The 17,621-nt window shown below is 39.7% G+C and overlaps 1 protein-coding gene across 5 annotated transcripts in view; it reads left to right on the top strand.

The window, feature by feature from the left end:
• Nucleotides 1-15,875, top strand: part of DHX57 (DExH-box helicase 57) — a 59,948-nt gene extending 44,073 nt beyond the window's left edge. For all 5 annotated transcript variants that reach the window (XM_068564520.1, XM_068564518.1, XM_068564522.1 and 2 more), the window contains 7 exons: nucleotides 4,493-4,588; nucleotides 4,674-4,757; nucleotides 7,441-7,578; nucleotides 8,251-8,325; nucleotides 9,891-10,025; nucleotides 13,292-13,492; nucleotides 15,165-15,875. In XM_068564520.1, coding sequence (XP_068420621.1) covers nucleotides 4,493-4,588; nucleotides 4,674-4,757; nucleotides 7,441-7,578; nucleotides 8,251-8,325; nucleotides 9,891-10,025; nucleotides 13,292-13,492; nucleotides 15,165-15,308 — 873 coding nt within the window. In that variant the 3' untranslated portion in view covers nucleotides 15,309-15,875. The remainder of the gene's footprint in view (nucleotides 1-4,492; nucleotides 4,589-4,673; nucleotides 4,758-7,440; nucleotides 7,579-8,250; nucleotides 8,326-9,890; nucleotides 10,026-13,291; nucleotides 13,493-15,164) is intronic.
• Nucleotides 15,876-17,621: the final 1,746 nt, after the last annotated feature.

The raw sequence follows: 17,621 nt of genomic DNA, 5'->3' as shown, positions 1-17,621 counted from the left end.
CTAAACGTGCTTTTTATGTATCTGCTTTACTTGCTCATTATAGGAAAACCAGAAAAGCAAGTAAGCAAAAAGTGCCCCTGCCTGATTTTAAAAAACAATAAATATATTGGACTACTTTTTTCAACAGCTTTATTGAAATATAATCCACCCATGTAAAGTGTACATTAGTTTTTAGTATTGTGCAGTCATCACTCTAGTCAGTTTTAGAACATTTTTATTACTTCATTAAAAAAAACCTCTTAGGGGCAGGACAGGAATAAAGATGCAGATGTAGAGAATGGACTTGAGGACACGGGGAGGGGGAAGGGTAAACTGGGACGAAGTGAGAGAGTGGCATGGACATATATACACTACCAAATGTAAAATAGATAGCTACTGGGAAGCAGCCACATAGCACAGGGAGATCACCTGTGACCACCTAGAGGGGTGGGATAGGGAGGGTGGGAGGGAGACGCGAGAGGGAGGAGATATGGGGATATATGTATACATATAGCTGATTCACTTTGTTATACAGCAGAAACTAACACACCATTGTAAAGCAATTATACTCCAATAAAGATGTTAAAAAACAAAAAACAAAAAACAACCTCTTAGCTGTCACTCTCCTATTTCCCTCCAACCCCCCATCCACTCCATTTATAGATAACCACCAATCTCCTTTCTGTGTTCATAGATTTGCCTCTTCTGGACATTTCATATGAATGAAACAATAGTATATAGTGTTTTGTGATCGGCTTCTTCACTGAGCATAATGCTTTTAAGACTCATCTATGTTATAGCATGTATCAGTGCTTCATTCCTTTTATGGCCAAATAATATTCCTTTGTATGGGTATACCACATTTCATTTATCCATTCAGCACTTGAAGGACATTTGGGATTGTTTCCACCTTTGGCTATAAACATTCATGTACAAGTTTTTATGTGAACATATGTTTTCATTTGTCTTGGGTGTATACCTAGGAGTGAAATTATTAGGTCAAATACTATTTAACTTTTTTTTTTTTTTAATTTATTTGTTTATTTTTGGCTGTGTTGGGTTTTCGTTTCTGTGAGGGCTTTCTCTAGTTGCGGCAAGCGGGGGCCGCTCTTCATCGCGGTGCGCGGGCCTCTCACTATCGTGGTCTCTCTTGTTGCAGAGCACAGGCTTCAGACGCGCAGGCTCAGTAGTTGTGGCTCACGGGCCTAGTTGCTCCGTGGCATGTAGGATCTTCCCAGACCAGGGCTCGAACCCGTGTCCCCTGCATTAGCAGGCAGATTCTCAACCACTGCGCCATCAGGGAAGCCCCTATTTAACTTTCTGAGGAACTTCCAGACTCTTCCAGAGTAGCGGCATTTTACATTCCACCAGCGTTTTATCAGGATTATAATTTTTCCACATCCTTACAAACACTTGTTATTATCTGACTTTTTTATTATGACTGTCCTAGGTGGTGTGAATTTGTGGTTTTTGAGCTGTATTTCTCTAATGGCTAATGATATTAAACATCTTTTCATTTTCTTATTGTCCATTTGTATATTTGTCAAGAAATGTCTATTCAGATAGTTTGCCCATTTTTTAATTGGGTTATTTGTCCTTTTATTATTGAGTTATAAGAGTTCTTTATATATTCTGGATATAAGTTCCTTAACAGATACCTGATTTGCAAGTATTTTCTCCTATACTGTGGGTTGCCATTTTCACTTTCTTGATCTGTTCTTTGAAATACAAAAGTTTTTATTTTTATGAATTCCAATTTATCTAGTTTTTTGTTGCTTGAGCTTTTGTTGTTGTCATGGTTAAGAATCCATTGTCAAATCCAAAGTCATGAAAGTTTATTCCTATGTTTTTTCCTAAAAGTTTTATAGTTTTAGCTCTTACATTATGGTCTTTGGTCCATTTTGAGTTAGTTTTTGAATATAATGTGAAGTAAGAATCCAACTTCATTCTTTTGCATGTGACTATCCTGTTGGCCCATCACCATTTGTTGAAAAGACTATTCTTTCCCCACTGAATGGTGTTAGCATTCTTGTCAGTAATCAACTGACCATACATAAATGCATGGGTTTATTCCTGGATTCTCAATTCTATTCCATTGAGTTATATGTTTATCCTTACGCCAGTTCCATGCTGTCTTGATTCAAAATACAAAACTCCAGTTTTGTAGTAAGTTTTGAAATCGGGAAGTGTGAGTCCTCCAACTTTCTTCTTTTTATTAGTGTCTTGAGGATTTTTACATTCATAAGAGTTATTGGTCTGTAGTATTCTTTTCTTGTGATGTCTTTATCTGGCTTTGGTATCAGAGTAATACTGGCCACATAATGATTTGGGAAGTGTTCCCTCCTCCTTTAATTTTGAAGATTTTGTGAGAATTAACGTTGTCTTATTTAAATGCTTGGTAGAAATCAGCAGTGAAGCCACTTGGTCTTTTCTTTGTGGGTCGTTTTTTTTTTATAATTAATTCAACCTCTTCACTTCTTATAGGTCTATTCAGATTATCTGTTTCTTTTTGAGTCACTTTTGATCATTTGCTTTTTCTAGGAATTTGTCCATTTCATCTAAATTACCTAATTTATTAATATATAAACATAGTATTTTATAGTCCTTTTTATTTCTGAGAGCTTGTTAGTAATATCCCCTTTCATTTCTGATTCTAATAATTTGAGCCTTCTCTCTTTTTTTCTTGATCAGTTTAGCTAAAGGTTTGTCAGTTTTGTTGATCTTTTCAGAGAACCAGCTTTTGGTTTCATTGGTTTTCCCTGTTTTTCTGTCCTCTATTTTATTAATTTCTGCTCTTTGTTTCTTTCCTTCTGTTTGTTTCAGTTTTAGTTTGTTCTTCATTTTCCAGTGTCTTAAGGTGGAAGTTTATTGATTTGAGATCTTTCTTCTTTTTTAGTATAGACATATACAGCTATAAATTTTCTTCTGTGGACTGCTTTAGCTGCATCCTGTAAGTTTTGGTATGTTGTGTCTTCATTTTCATTCATTTCAAGTTTTTTTTTTTTTTTTGGCGCATTGGGTTTTCCTTACTACACGTGGGCTTTTTCTAGCTGCGGCGAGCGGGGGCTACTCTTCATTGCGGTGCGTGGGCTTCTCTCTGCAGTGGCCTCTCTTGCTGTGGAGCATGGGCTCTAGGCATGCGGGCTTCAGTAGTTGTGGCGCGTTTCAAGTATTTTCTGATTTCCCTCTCTAGTTCTTCTATGACTCATTGGTTATTTAGGCATGTGTTGTTTAATGTCCACATATCTATGAGTTTCCCAGTTTTTTCCTTTTATTGACTTCTAATTGCATTCTGTTGTGGTCAAAGAACATACTTTGTATTATTTTAGTCCTTTAAAACTTACTAAGCTTTGTTTTATGGCTAAGTATATGCTCTGTCCTGGAAAGTATTCCATGTAGACTTGAAAATGAATATTCAGCTGTTGTTGGGTAGAGTGTCACTCTGCATTTATTTTCACCATGGCTTATCTCAGATAGGGGAATAGATGTAATAATTTTCTTCAGTTTTAATGTTATACTTCATGGAATTGTAAACTCACAGATCTGCAAAAAGATCTTAGTTCAGCCCCCTCATTTAACAACAGATGACAAAACCAAGGGCCAGGCTAGGTGATGTAGCTTGCTCAGAGACATACAGTCAAGTGTTATTGTGAACAAGACCTCCATTGCCTATTTCTCAGATCATCTAAATAACCTCTCACTGGCTGTTTTCTTTTATTGGAATGCAGAAATTGTTCATTAGAAATATTGATGTCATCCTTAGCCAAAACTGAACACCTGTCCTTTGCTGGGTTCTGTAAACATAGTTAATTCCCAAATATAATCCTTTTCCCACTAGTCTTCCTAAAAAGGAAGAAAATTTATTTTCAAATAGAAAATAAAATTTTATTATCGTTGTGTTAGCTATAAAGGTGTCCAAATGTATGAAAATTAGAGAGAAGCACCATAGTTGGTTTAGAATGATTTTCAGTGTGATACAGCTTGGGCCTCAGTGTAACTTGCTCTTGCTGGTGTCTTTAGTACATGTGTATGTTGCAGCAAGAGAAGGCAGTGAAAATTAAGTTCTCAGCTGATTTTACTAATTTGTAGGGAAAAGGAGGACCTGTAAACATTATTTTTAAAAGGAAAAAAACATGAATTATGGGTATAGAAATAGGGGAGACTTAAGTATAGACGATGAATAAGAATCTGTAAAATAAAGATACCACAGAGTTAACAGAATCTTAGATTTTAGAGGTAGCTTTTAGAATGAGTGGCTCTTTCTTTGATGACATCTTGCCACTAGGAAGTAGAAGACCCAGTAGAGGTTATTTTGGGTGGGCAGATGGACTCACAAGGACAAGCAGGACTGTTAGCTTGGCACTTAACCACCATAATTACTTCTAACCAGCCACCCACCGTGTACTCTGTTCCACGCAAAATACTTCCCGAGGCACCTGGCTTCAGCAGTAGGAAAGTGCCATTTGAAACCTTGGGTAAAATGTGTCCTTCAAACCTGGTTTTCCTCATTTAGGTATCTCCCTGGGATAAAAAAGAGGAAGCTAACCAGAAAAAGCTAGAATTTGCATTTGCAAACAGTGATTATCTGGCCCTTCTACGAGCATATAAGGTAAGTATAGAACCTAATAGCTGAGATTTATTACCAGAGTTGGCACTAAAGACAGAGTAACATTTTGATTTTCTCCAAAATTTAGGGCTGGCAGCTAAGTACGAAAGAAGGTATGCGTGCAAGTTATAATTACTGCAGACAAAACTTCTTGTCAGGAAGAGTTCTTCAGGTGAGTTGTTTCTGTGGAAATTTGTTTTCATTCATTTTCTATTGTAGTAGCGCACCAGAGGGTGTTGCAACTTTATCTTGCTTGTCCTGCCTTGACATTGAAAATGTTATTTTTGGAATATGCTTGGCTTTACCACCTGTGTAAAACAGACTCCTGAACTATGACAGCAGGCCTTTTGTGCTGAACCTTTCAACTGACCTGTTCTTCCTCTTTTCAGTGAATCTGTGTTTAACCTATGTGGAGGCTAGGGGAATATAGGCACTCTGAAGATTACTGCTTGCTGGAAGTCAGTTTTTTCCATAATTATACCAAACATTCTTAACCCGGATCCATAAGCCCCTGAAATTGTATGCAAAGTCATAGCCTTATACATACGTGCATTATTCTGGAGAAAGGGATCATAGCTTCATCAGATTCTCAAAGCGGTCTATGACCATTGCCAAACCCCTTACCCTCTCCCTAAAACCAAAGACTGAATACTGAACCAGGTTTTCTTTGTTAATTCTTCTTCTGTCCATCAGAGGCTACTATGTCAATAACAAGTACACAAGAAAGAAAGGTTTATTATCTTCTGTGTAATAATAGGCAGGGCTCTGTCTTCTGTTGTAACAGTATTTTAGGCCCCCTTCCAAAGTGGCATGAAAAGCCAGAATAATAACGGTGCATATCTTTACAAAGCATCTATTTCATTCAAAGATTTTGAGGCTGGGGAGGCGGAAGGACTTTATTTCTATATTAGAAGATGTCTTGGAATAGAACACAAAATTAATGTTCATAGTACTTACCACTACCTGACAGCTAGTTATCTCTCTACCCCATAAGCTCCATCAGAGCCGAGATTTTGTGTTTTGTTCAATACTGTATCCCCAGTGCCTAGAATAGTACTTAGCACATAGTTGATGCTCAGTAAAATTCATTGAATGCATGAATGAATGGTTATTTAAAATGAAGTAAGAGACCTGAAAACCATCCCAGTATTTGCCTTTATTCTTCTCTGCCTTTAGGTGTACTCCAGTGAGACGTTTTGAGAAGACATAAAGCCTCTAGCTTTATTCTAAGTACAACAAAAGCAATGATTTTCAATCCTGGCTACACATTAGATTCACCTGAGGGAGCTTAAAAAAAAAAAAGTAAAAATACCCAAATTCTACCCCAGGCCAATTACATCTGGATCTCCAGGGGTGGAGCCTGAGCGTCTGTTTATTTTCCTTGTTGTTGAGTTCACCAAGTGATTCTAATATGCTGCCAGGGTTGAGAACCACTGGTCTAAAGGGTATTTTATATGTAAGGTGCAGTAATAAATATTTTCTTGAGTCATTAAGAGTTTTAAGTGTAAAATAATATTTCTTTTAAATTACATTTTTTACTAAATTTATTCTTTTTCTGTAGGATATATGTAGATTTTGCTGTGATCTATGAGGGCCATCAAACAGCTACCTCTTTTCACTAAAGTCCAGCTTAGATTGTATTGTAGAATTTTTTTTGGTTTTTTTTTTTAATCGACTTTTTTTTTTTTTAATTGATTTTTGGCTGCATTGGGTCTTCGTTGCTGCATGCGGGCTTTTCTCTAGTTGTGGTGAGCGGGGGCTACTCTTCACTGCGGTGCGCAGGCTTCTCATTGCGGTGGCTTCTCTTGTTGCGGAGCACGGGCTCTATGCACGCGGCCTTCAGTAGTTGTGGCGCGTGGGCTCTAGAGCGCAGGCTCAGTAGTTGTGGCACGCAGGCTCAGTAGTTGTGGTGCACGGGCTTAATTGCTCCACAGCATGTGGATCTTCCCAGACCAGGGCTCGAACCCATGTCCCCTGCATTGGCAGGCGTATTCTTAACCACTGTGCCACCAGGGAAGTACTAGAATTAGTTTTACTAAGATATTAAAACCTTGTCATGAAATGTAACTCTGGTATATTTAACTCCTAGTTATATTTTGCCATGTTATCCATGAGACAGTCCAAGAAAATACTTAAATTGTCATCAGATACAGGGTAGCATTGCTTAGCTTTCCATTCCTTTGTCATTATCTGCTTCTCTATTGTCTGATATACAGCTAATATTTGAACAGATGCCAGACAGAGGTTTGTGCTTTTCGTTCTCACACTTGTGCTCAGCTGCAGAAAGGGGTTTCTAAATCTAAACCACTTAATAGTATTCCTATTCGTAGGGAGAACGTGAGCCAGCCAAGTCCACAAGGTAAGAGAAAGAGGGAAGGTTCTGAGGTGGGTGTTGTGCATCTTTTAAGAGAGAACACTACCACTCTAGGCTCGGGTAAGGCACTAAGAGGCCCTGAGCAGAAAGGAAGTAGGAAAAATTAGACAGTGTCACAACACCTTGAGCTGGAGTTCCAAACAAAGTAAACTATGTTTTTGGCCATCCTAAGAATTGCGAGGAAAATCAGACCTACCCAAAATCCAATTAATGGTTGTGTTTTTTTTAACGTAATCTAGAATTAAATGATCTCTGAGTTTTCTGAAATTTGTGAATTTCTGTGTAACGGTTTTACACTGCTGGTTTGTGTAAGTGAAAACTGCCCTTTTGGGAATGAGCAGACAAGATAATCTTCATACCTGTTTGTTTGGTAAACCCATATGAGTCTCATTACTATACGCTGAACTGATTCGTTTTTGTAGTCATTCTTACCTTTGATATGTTGATGCCCCTGCTTAAAGATTTTTTCCATTTCTTTCAGGAAATGGCCAGCCTCAAACGACAGTTCACTGAACTGTTATCAGATATAGGCTTCGTAAAAGAGGGACTCAGAGCAAGGGAAATTGAGAAAAGGACCCAAGGAGGAGGAGATGGTATCTTGGATGCCACAGGAGAAGAGGTAAAGAATGTGTAGTTAGTTCTTACTTCTCTTTGATGATCACACTCATAGTCTATTACCTCAGGAGCACTTGTAGGCCTTGTTCACTTAAGCCCTATGAGCAGTGGGTTAGTGGCATTCTTGATTTTCTTTCCACAAATGTCAGCTAACACTCATAAAAACAAGTTTTTCTGTTGATTGTTGCTTCTGTTTGTTTTTTTTTAATTTCACATTGGTTCTTGGTAGGTCCATCAGAGGTAGAATGGACTTTCCAATGATGTCTTCTTAATCAGACCAGCCTTTTTCAAACCCAGGATAGTTTTGTATATAATAAGTAACAGAAGAACAATTCAAGATGAAACCTGATGCCACTCTGTTCTAAGTACAGTTAGTACTTTCTGGAAATTGTGAACATCTCATGAACCAGAATCTTTCTCTCGACTGATCCTTAGGAACACTGGCTTTGTAACTGCTTTGCAGAGATCTAGAAAGTAATTGTGGGCTTCTTGGAATGGGTACTGTGTGAATGTGGTCCAGTAGATTTATTTTTTACTTAGAAATAATTTTTCTAGCAAAGTGATAGAAATTAGATGCTTTTAAGATAGAAATCAAGAGAAATATAATAATAACTTCCAGGGAATAGACAGAAATAGCCACATTACTTATAAGATTAATGCTGTATTTCTCTCATAGGCTAACTCAAATGCTGAGAACCCCAAGTTGATATCAGCAATGCTGTGTGCTGCTCTGTATCCAAATGTAGTGCAGGTAAGGAAACATTTTTCCTGGGTACTCCCACTTCCTGTTTGATTTTAGCCAAGGGATGTAAGTTAAGACATGCACGTTAATCATCTTAAAGACACACACACATACACACAGCCTTTTAAACGTAGTATATATTTCCAGTTCTTCAATTCCCCAAATGTGTAACACATTTATTGTATAAAATAAGGTGCCTTTTTAATCCTTCTGACATTATGACATTCCAGAAATTAAAATGGACATAAATGTCACTGTCAGCCAGTCTGTGCATAACTAACCTATGTTAGGTAGAAATTTGATTCGACTACAATTTCCCTTATGCCCTCTACTCTGGACTAAAATTGGATAAGAACAAACAAGTCAGTGCCTTGTCATGGGACCACCTATGATCACCCTCTTCTGGAAACCCTACCTGAATGTACTGTCAGACTTTTACCTGAGATTTGATTATCCAGTCCTTGTCAAACTTAGAATGTGAATTTGTCAGAGTACTGAAGCATTTCTCATTTAACTTTTTGATAAATGTTCAGTTCATGTCTGCTGATTCATTTATGGCTTATTTTTGCTTAGTGCTTGCATGCTTTTCAAATCATTTGAAATTTACTTTAAAAAAAATCATTTGGAGAAAAGCTATGGAGACAGTTAAAAAATCAGGGGTGAGGGGGATGAATAAGCAGAGCACAGAAGATTTTGAGGGCAGTAAAAATACTCTGCATGATACCATAATGATAGATAACATGTCATACTTGCCCAAACCCATGGAATGTACAACAAAAGTAAACCCTAATGTAAACTATGGACTTTGGGTGATGATGATGTGACAGTGAGGTGCTATATAGCCACTGAGAATTATGTTTTAGGAAAATATTTATAGAAAATGATCCTATATTAGTTTTAATACATATATATTTTATTTATGTTTATCTCCATTTCTATATATAAATATAAATCTAACAGAAAACTAAAATGATGATATTTGTCAAACATTAATGTTAGTTATTTCTTAATCATGGGATTACAGGAGTTTTTATTATAGGTTATTACAAGATATTGAATATTGTTCCCTGTGTTATATAGTAGTGATGTTATTTTCTACAGTAAATATGGAGGTGTGTGTGTGCACATAAGCTTTTCATTTTTTTGAGTGAAACAACCTGTTTTTCACTATTTTGAAAAATTCATTTGGAAATATTGGATTGGTATTGGAATTGCCAGCAGATTCCTGGTCCAGTGTTGCCAGCTGAATCTCTTGCCCTGATAATCAGGGCAGACCTGAAACATCAACGTGGTTTCTCCCCCCTGTGGCTGGTGTGTGGTATAGTCACCCAGAACTGCTGCATTTACATCCACACCTCCTCACGGTTAAAAGAAAGAAAAAGAAAGCATGCTTATACTGCTTCCAAAAGGAAACTAAGAGAGAGGGAAGCAGCAACAAAGGCATTCAAACAAGACTGGTTTTGTGTCAAGGGACACATCCTACAATGGAAATACATATATATATATATATATATATATATATATATATATATATATATTTTTTTTTTTTTTTTTTTTTAATACCTGTTGTTTAGGTGAAAAGCCCAGAAGGGAAATTTCAGAAGACCAGTACCGGAGCTGTCAGAATGCAACCGAAATCAGAGGAATTGAAGTTTGTCACCAAGAACGATGGATATGTACACATTCACCCTTCATCAGTGAACTATCAGGTCAGGATGGCTGGGTATACTTACGGTCAGGTTCCACATCCACAGATTCAACCAATGCAAATTGTGTAGTACTGTAGTATTTAGTACTGAAAAAATCTGAGTGTAAGTGGACCCTGCAGTTCAAAGCCTTGTTGTTCAAGGGTCAAATGTATTTACACGTGGCAGGTCCTGGGGTGAGAAACAGTCCCTTCACTTCAGCCAAACCTTGGTCTATCACTCACTGTCTTTAGCAGCACCACTGACTTGGGAAGTGGAATAAGCACAAACGTACTGGAAATTGAACTATTAAGTCTGCTTTCAGATATAAAATTGTTTCTTTGTGGCGGTGATTTAAGAGGTCATGATGTAATTCTCTCACTCCATCTGTGCCTTAAGAGGCCATGACCCATGTTTGCTGCTCCAACTTCCTCAGCTCTCCTTCCTCCTTCAGCCAGTTGCTGGGAGGCTTCTGCTCCCACCACGCCACTGAATTCCTCAGAAGTCATGAATAACCTCCTAGTTGTCTAATATAGGGAACAGATTCCCTGGCTCTCATCATTCTTGACTCGTGAAGTATTTGACATTGCTGACTTCCCTACCTCTTGACACTATCTTTGATGTTTTCTGCTTCTGAAATATCACTTTCTTCTCTCTCTCTGATCATCCCCCTCTAGCTCCTTTACTAGATTCTCTTCCCTTCCTCTGAAATCGTGGTTCTGTCCTTGTTCTCTTATTATAGTGCACATGATCTTCCTGCACCGCCAGAGCACAACATCGTGTTCTAACTGCCACCTACATGCTGACACAGACCCCAAATCTCTCTCTCTCATCCTGGGCTTTCTTTTCTGAGCTGTCTTGCTAGAAATCACCACCTGGATGCCTTCTAGTCACCTCAAACTCAAAAGCTGAAAAATCAAACTCATTATCTCTGAATTCACTCCTCTGTGTTCCCTGTCTTGGTGAAATGGGACCATCCAAATCAGAACCCTGGAGTCACATGGACCCTGCTTCTTTTCTCCTGATGCCAATCTAAGTGGTCACCAGCTCCCAACAATTCCACCTTTTTGACATGTCTCAGATTTGCCTACTTCTCTTGTCCCTGCTGCCATTTCCTCAGTTCAAACCCCAAACATCTGTCTCTTGCCTGAAGTACTAATCTTACTTCTGGTGCTTTCTCTCTCCAACCTTTTATACTACTGCTGCCAGAATCATCTCTACAAAACACACATTTGATCATGTCATACCCTTGCTTAAAACTCTTCATAGATGGAGTCTACTGTAAACTCTCCTACGACCCTTCACATCTAGCCCCTTCTTAGCCCATGTCCCCTGCCTCAAATCCCTCCTGCCATTCTTTATGCTCCAGCGATACCAGACTACCAACAGTGTCCCCCAGTGCCATGACACAGGACACACTGTCCTCTATGCCTGGAATGGCATTCTAATTCCCCAGCAGACGACTCCTACTCATCCTCCAAGCTTCCATGATATATCCCTGTCCCAGTGTCCCTCTCCAAGTTGCTCCTTACTTCTGCTCCGTCACTGTATAGTGTGCATTTTTCCACTGTTGTACTTATCACATTATTTTATAGTTTATGGTATGTCTCATTCATGGACTTGCAAAATTCCTGAAGACAGGAATTGAATTTTATTCATCTCTGTGTTCTTGATGTCTAGCACGGTGCCTAGCCAGCATAGCTGAAAGCAGATGCTCAATAAAGCTTCATCTCGATAAAGAGATGAAGGAGGAAAAGAGAAAAGGAGAATGGAGGAAGAGAGTTTGAAGTGTTAGGGCTGGTCAACCCGTGAAACTACTGAGTAAAGTGTCAGCAAAGCATGAAAAAAAGTGTTAAGCTCAGAAGAGTCTGAGAACCAGGAAGTCATCTGCCCTCTTGGCTGCATGTGTACTTGGGAACCAGGGGCCCAAGTAAGTTACCTCCACTCGTCCTCTCCTGCGTTTACCGTGACATTTCTGCAGTGAATCCAAGTCATTCACGCATCCACTCAGTATCCGCTAGCACCTCCTCTGCGCCAGGCATTGTTGCAGGCCATGAAGGACAGCGGATGAGCTAGGGAGACAAGGTCTCTGCCCTCAGGGAACTCACATTCTAATGGGGAAGTCAGGCAAGAAATAAGTAAACAAATAATCTCAGGTTAATGACAAATGTTATGAAGGAAAATAAAACCATAAGAGATCGAGAGTGACAGGAGAGGGGCTTTTTTTTTTTTTTAACTATAGTTGATTTACAATATTGTGTTAGTTTCAGGTATATAGCTTCAGATTCGTTTCCACTATAGGTTATTACGAGATACTGCATATAGTTCCCTGTGCTATACAGTAATCCTTGTTATTTATCTTTTATATACAGTGGTGAATATCTATCAATATTAATCCCGTACTCCTAATTTATCCCTCCACCTCCCAAGAGGGGCTACTTTACATAGAGTGGCCAGGGAAGAACTCTGAGGAGAAAACAATTGAGCAGATCCTAAATGAAGTAAAGGGCAAGTCATGCAGATATCTAAAGAGAGGACATTCCAAGCTGAGGAAATAAGTGCAAAGACCATGAGATGGGAGCATATTTGGTGTGTTCCAGGAAATGCAAGAAGGCAGCCAGTGCAAATGGAGGGGATGGTTAGGGGTGGAAGTGATAGATGAGTTGGGACAAGCGGGCAGGGATCAGGTCGTGTAGGACACTGTAATCCACAGAAGGATCTGAGATTTTATCCTTGGGAAATCTCCGGAGGGCTCTGAGCCCTAACTGGTTTTTAAAAGATCACTGTGGCCTCTGTATGGAAAAGAAACTGTGAAGATGCAAAAGGGCAGGTACACAGGAAGCCATTGCAGTGGTCTGTATGAGATGACAGTTTGCATGAGGTGGTAGCTGTAGAAGTGGTGAGAATATTTCAGTTCATCATGTACTTTGAAAACAGAGCTGACAGGACTTAGTGATGATATAGATGGAGTGAGGGAGAGAGAGCAATCAAGGATGGCTCCTAAATTGGGAGCTTGAGCAACTGGGTGAATGGGAGTATCATTTAATGAGACAGTGAACACCACAAGGAGGGGAAAATTGAGAATTCCTTTTGAACACAAGACGTCTGAGATGCTTGTTCGATGTCCGAGTACAGACATCAAGTGGGCAGTTGCACACACAAGGCTGGAGCTCAGGGGAACCTACAGGCTGAAGATAATTTTGGGAGTCATTGGACAGGTGATGATTAAATCCCTGGGACTGGTGGAGTTCCCCTTATGTTGCCAGTGACATAACTGTCTTATGTTTCAGGTCAGACACTTTGACAGCCCCTACCTGGTGTACCATGAGAAGATCAAAACTAGTCGGGTGTTCATCCGAGACTGCAGCATGGTGTCTGTGTACCCGCTGGTCTTGTTCGGAGGAGGCCAAGTGAATGTGCAGCTCCAAAGGGGAGAGTTCATTGTCTCCTTGGATGATGGTTGGATCCGTTTTGCAGCAGCTTCACATCAGGTAGGGGATAACAAGTCTGTCCCATGAGAGTCAGGCCATGAGGGGCTCTGATAATAGGAAGTACAGGGCATTTCTTCAGGGAACAAGGACCACAGAGCTGAGTAAGAGTGAATGATAGGTCTGCAGGGGACACTAAGCAAGACTGAGGCTGAAGTGAGGCCGGGGTGGGGAGCCTTCTTAAGAGTTTAGGAAGCACACTAGGAGGGGAAGCCCAGGACAGTTGGTGTGAAAGGCTTCGGACAGAAGCTATGAGTGAGGTACTGGAGCTTCCTAATTGTTATACAAATACAAGTTCAAAGAAAATCAAAATACAGATGAGCAGAACTAAGTAAAAATCACCCTGACTCCACAACCACCACTAAAAAAATAATGTCTCAATTATTCACTATATGGAGTCTCTAGAAAACGTTTAAGGGGGAGTATATTTAAGAAATAAAAATTGTTAATATTTGCATCTCTTAGAAATCTTCTCTTGCAGGAGGCAGACACACCAACTCAGACATTACAGTTAAATTCCCTTCACAGTCTGAAGCAGCACAGTCCAGGAGAAATATATGTGCCACATACCTAATAATTTTCCTAGTAGCCACATTAAAAAAAAGTAAATAGGTGAAATTAATTTTAATATATTTTATATAGCAGAAAACATCTAAAAAGTTTTCATTTCAACATGTAATCAATATAAAAAATTGAGATTTTTATACTCTTTTTTTCATACTAAGTCTTCAAAATCTGGTGTGTATTTTATACTCACAGTGCATCTCGATTTGGATCAGGCACATTTCATGTGGTCAGGAGATTAGCCACGTGGGACAGTACAGGTCAAGAGGGCCAGGCAGGCAGGGTTGGTTTGATGCAGCTGCTTAACAACAAAAGCCCGTCTGGCCCTGTGGTAGCAGGATGGCTGTAGTAGCCCCTGGGTCACGTCCATGCAGCATATACTGTCCAAAAGGGAAGACAGAATGCTTCTTTCCTAAAAGTTCCAGCAAACCTCCTCTCCTAAACCAACTCCTGTGGCTGAAGACTGTCATGGACTCTAAGGCCTGGACCACCTGAGCCATTCACTCTGGCAGGGCACATGGCGTGAGCCTGAGTGATGCAGACAGAGTCCTCACTGCAGGGCTGCCAGACTGTGGAGGAGGAGCCAGACATGTCGGCAAGACACCCACAGTGGCACTGCATCAGCACAAGCAAAACGCCAGAACAAATGTGGGCTATCTCCCAACCCCATCCCCACCAACAAAAGCGTAAAAATTCCAAAGTTAAAGAGCTTTTTTTGGTTTAATATCTGCCATTTTTAATTCTCCATTTTCCTGCTTCTCCTCTCGGAGCAAATTGTAAAAGTTGACCAAGCTTTAATATGGAGAACACTATATGAAAGCCATATTTCCGGATTTAATCTTTTCTTTAAATGAGATGTGATAGAGGAGGCTTTTTAAAATGGACCCCACTTAGTATATTACAGAGCTGACGTTGAGTGTATGTTCCTATAATTGCATCAAGAAATTTTAGAAGCACTTTTAGAAAAAAAATACGTTTCGTTCCCCCACCATGGAATTAAAATTAATAGCAGAAATCTAGAATAATGATAATCGTAACTGGAGAACTTCCTTTAATAACCTTTCCTCCCCTGTTGGTCCAAGCGCTGCTTACATTGCAACTTTCATTTTAGGTGGCTGAATTAGTAAAGGAACTTCGCTGCGAACTTGACCAGCTTCTCCAGGATAAGATAAAAACCCCAAGCACAGATCTGTGTACCTGTCCTCGAGGGTCACGGATCATCAGCATGATTGTGAAACTTGTCACCACACAATAAAGACCAGGCTTGGGAGAGTGCTCGCTACTCACCTGCTTGCTCAGCTGGGAAATGACGGCAGCACCTCTACCTCGAGCTGCAGCTCCGCGATGGGGCTGCCCTGGTGAAGGAGCCCAGGGCAGGCACTGCCAAGTCAGCTGAGGCGACGCACACCTTTAGGGAAATTTTCCACACTAAGTATTTCTAACCAAGCAGTGGGCACTCCCAGCACAATTTGGAGTGTCGATGTGAGTTCAAAAACCAACTTGCCTGTGTTTTTCTCTCTCTCTGACTGCCCTGGAATGAATGAAATTCATCTGATTAACAGGAAAGTAAATGTTTAATACAATTCTGTTTTAATCTATGTATTATTTTTCTCCTGCTTTTTACTGGGGTGAGATAAAGGGCATGAGGAGAAATATCAATTGTTCTTTTCTGTCATAAAGGCTCAACTGAAAGAAGTCAGAACAGAGAAGGAAAAAAATCATGTGAGCAAGAAAAATTAAAATTTCATTTCGGCTATAGGCCATTACATAAACTTCATTTGTGAGGGATTTTTACTCATTAAAGTTCAGCTTAAAAAAACCAGACTTAATGAGCACTTATTTGTTATCAAAATGTGAGCTGGTTTTATCCATAATACACTTATTCTTTCTTTTTTTTTTTTTTTTTAATAAATTTATTTTATTTATTTATTTTTGGCTGAGTTGGGTCTTCGTTGCTGTGCACAGGCTTTCTCTAGTTGCAGTGAGCAGGGGCTACTCTTCGTTGTGGTGCACGGGCTTCTCATTGCGGTGGCTTCTCTTATTGCAGAGCACGGGCTCTAGGCGCATGGGCTTCAGTAGCTGTGGCACACGGGCTCAGTAGTTGTGGCTCGCGGGCTCTAGAGCACAGGCTCAGTCGTTGTGGCACACGGGCTGAGTTGCTCCACAGCATGTGGGATCCTCCCGGACCAGGGCTCGAACCCGTGTCCCCTACATTGGCAGGCGGATTCTTATCCACTGTGCCAGCAGGGAAGCCCCACACTTATTCTTAAGAGCTGAACAATCGGGGTGTTTTCATCCTCTTGTAGGTTTTCTATTTAGGAATCTTATGAACCCTGTCTTATGAACTCACCTGGATCTAATGGCCACATTTCACATTGCCCGAAGGAGAATTTTAATGGTATTCTCAGAACAGAGTTGGCATGGTTAAGGTAGAAAAGGTTGCCATACTAGTGTCAGATTTACAGCCATAAAAATACCTTCCCTGGGACTGTTATTTTCAACCACCACTTAGGGTAATGGGGCACTAGCATTCTGGAAAAAAAAAAAAAATATATATATATATATATATATATATATATATATATATATATATATATATATATTTACACTTTCCCTGGACATTTTTCAAGTGTGACCAAGAAGAATCCCAAAAAGCTGGGTGGAAAAAGTATTCCTGTATTTGGGTAGTCCTCAGGTGGAGAGTCACTACAGGTTTCCCACTATACATGGAATTCACACTAACTCGACAAAACCACCACAGTGAAGGATGTTCACTTTTCAAGGTATTACTTTAAGTTTTCAGGAAACCACTGAAACTGTCCAAAACAGTCATCATGAAGTGTGTTTAAGCTTCGGTGCACTTAAAGATCTTAGGCTCTAAGCAGTGTTTTTAAAAGGCATTAATTCATATCATCACTTTAAATAAATACATACATATGCATAGCACTCACAGTATCCAAGTTCTGACTTGCTATTGAAACAAGGCTCACATTACAGAACCGATCAGGCTGGGACATTTAGGAGAAATGAAGGAGAAAACTGCACTAACCCTCTAAACAAGTTTTTTTCAAACCAGTTTTGACTGTTGGTGCTATAGCAGAGCTCATGCTGCCCTAACTAGAGCCATCTGCCCAAGTGAACTTGCAGCTTCGCATGCAAGTTTGCAGCAGAGCACGCAGCTGCAAGGTAGTTAATAACAAAACTTTCCATTCAGAGTGCTGAGAAGTTGCTCTCTCAGGGAAGCCGTGCTGGGCTGGTTACTTTCAGCCACATACAAATGCACAAATCCATAGCAGCACCATTTACAATAGCCAAGGCACAGAAACAACCTAAATATCCATCAACAGACTGAATGGATAAAGGAGATGTGATGTATATAGACACAGTGGAATATTGCTCAGCCACGAAAAAGAATGAAATAATGCCATCTGGAACAACATGGATGGACCTAGAGATTATCATACCAAGTGAAGTAAGCCAGACAGAGAAAGACAAATATCATAGGATATTATATGTGTAATCTAAAAGAGTGATTCAAATGAACTTATTTACAAAACAAATAATAGAC

Source organism: Eschrichtius robustus, chromosome 15 (genome assembly GCF_028021215.1).
Source record: "Eschrichtius robustus isolate mEscRob2 chromosome 15, mEscRob2.pri, whole genome shotgun sequence".
Taxonomy (NCBI): domain Eukaryota; kingdom Metazoa; phylum Chordata; class Mammalia; order Artiodactyla; family Eschrichtiidae; genus Eschrichtius; species Eschrichtius robustus.
This window is presented reverse-complemented; position numbering and strand designations above follow the sequence as displayed.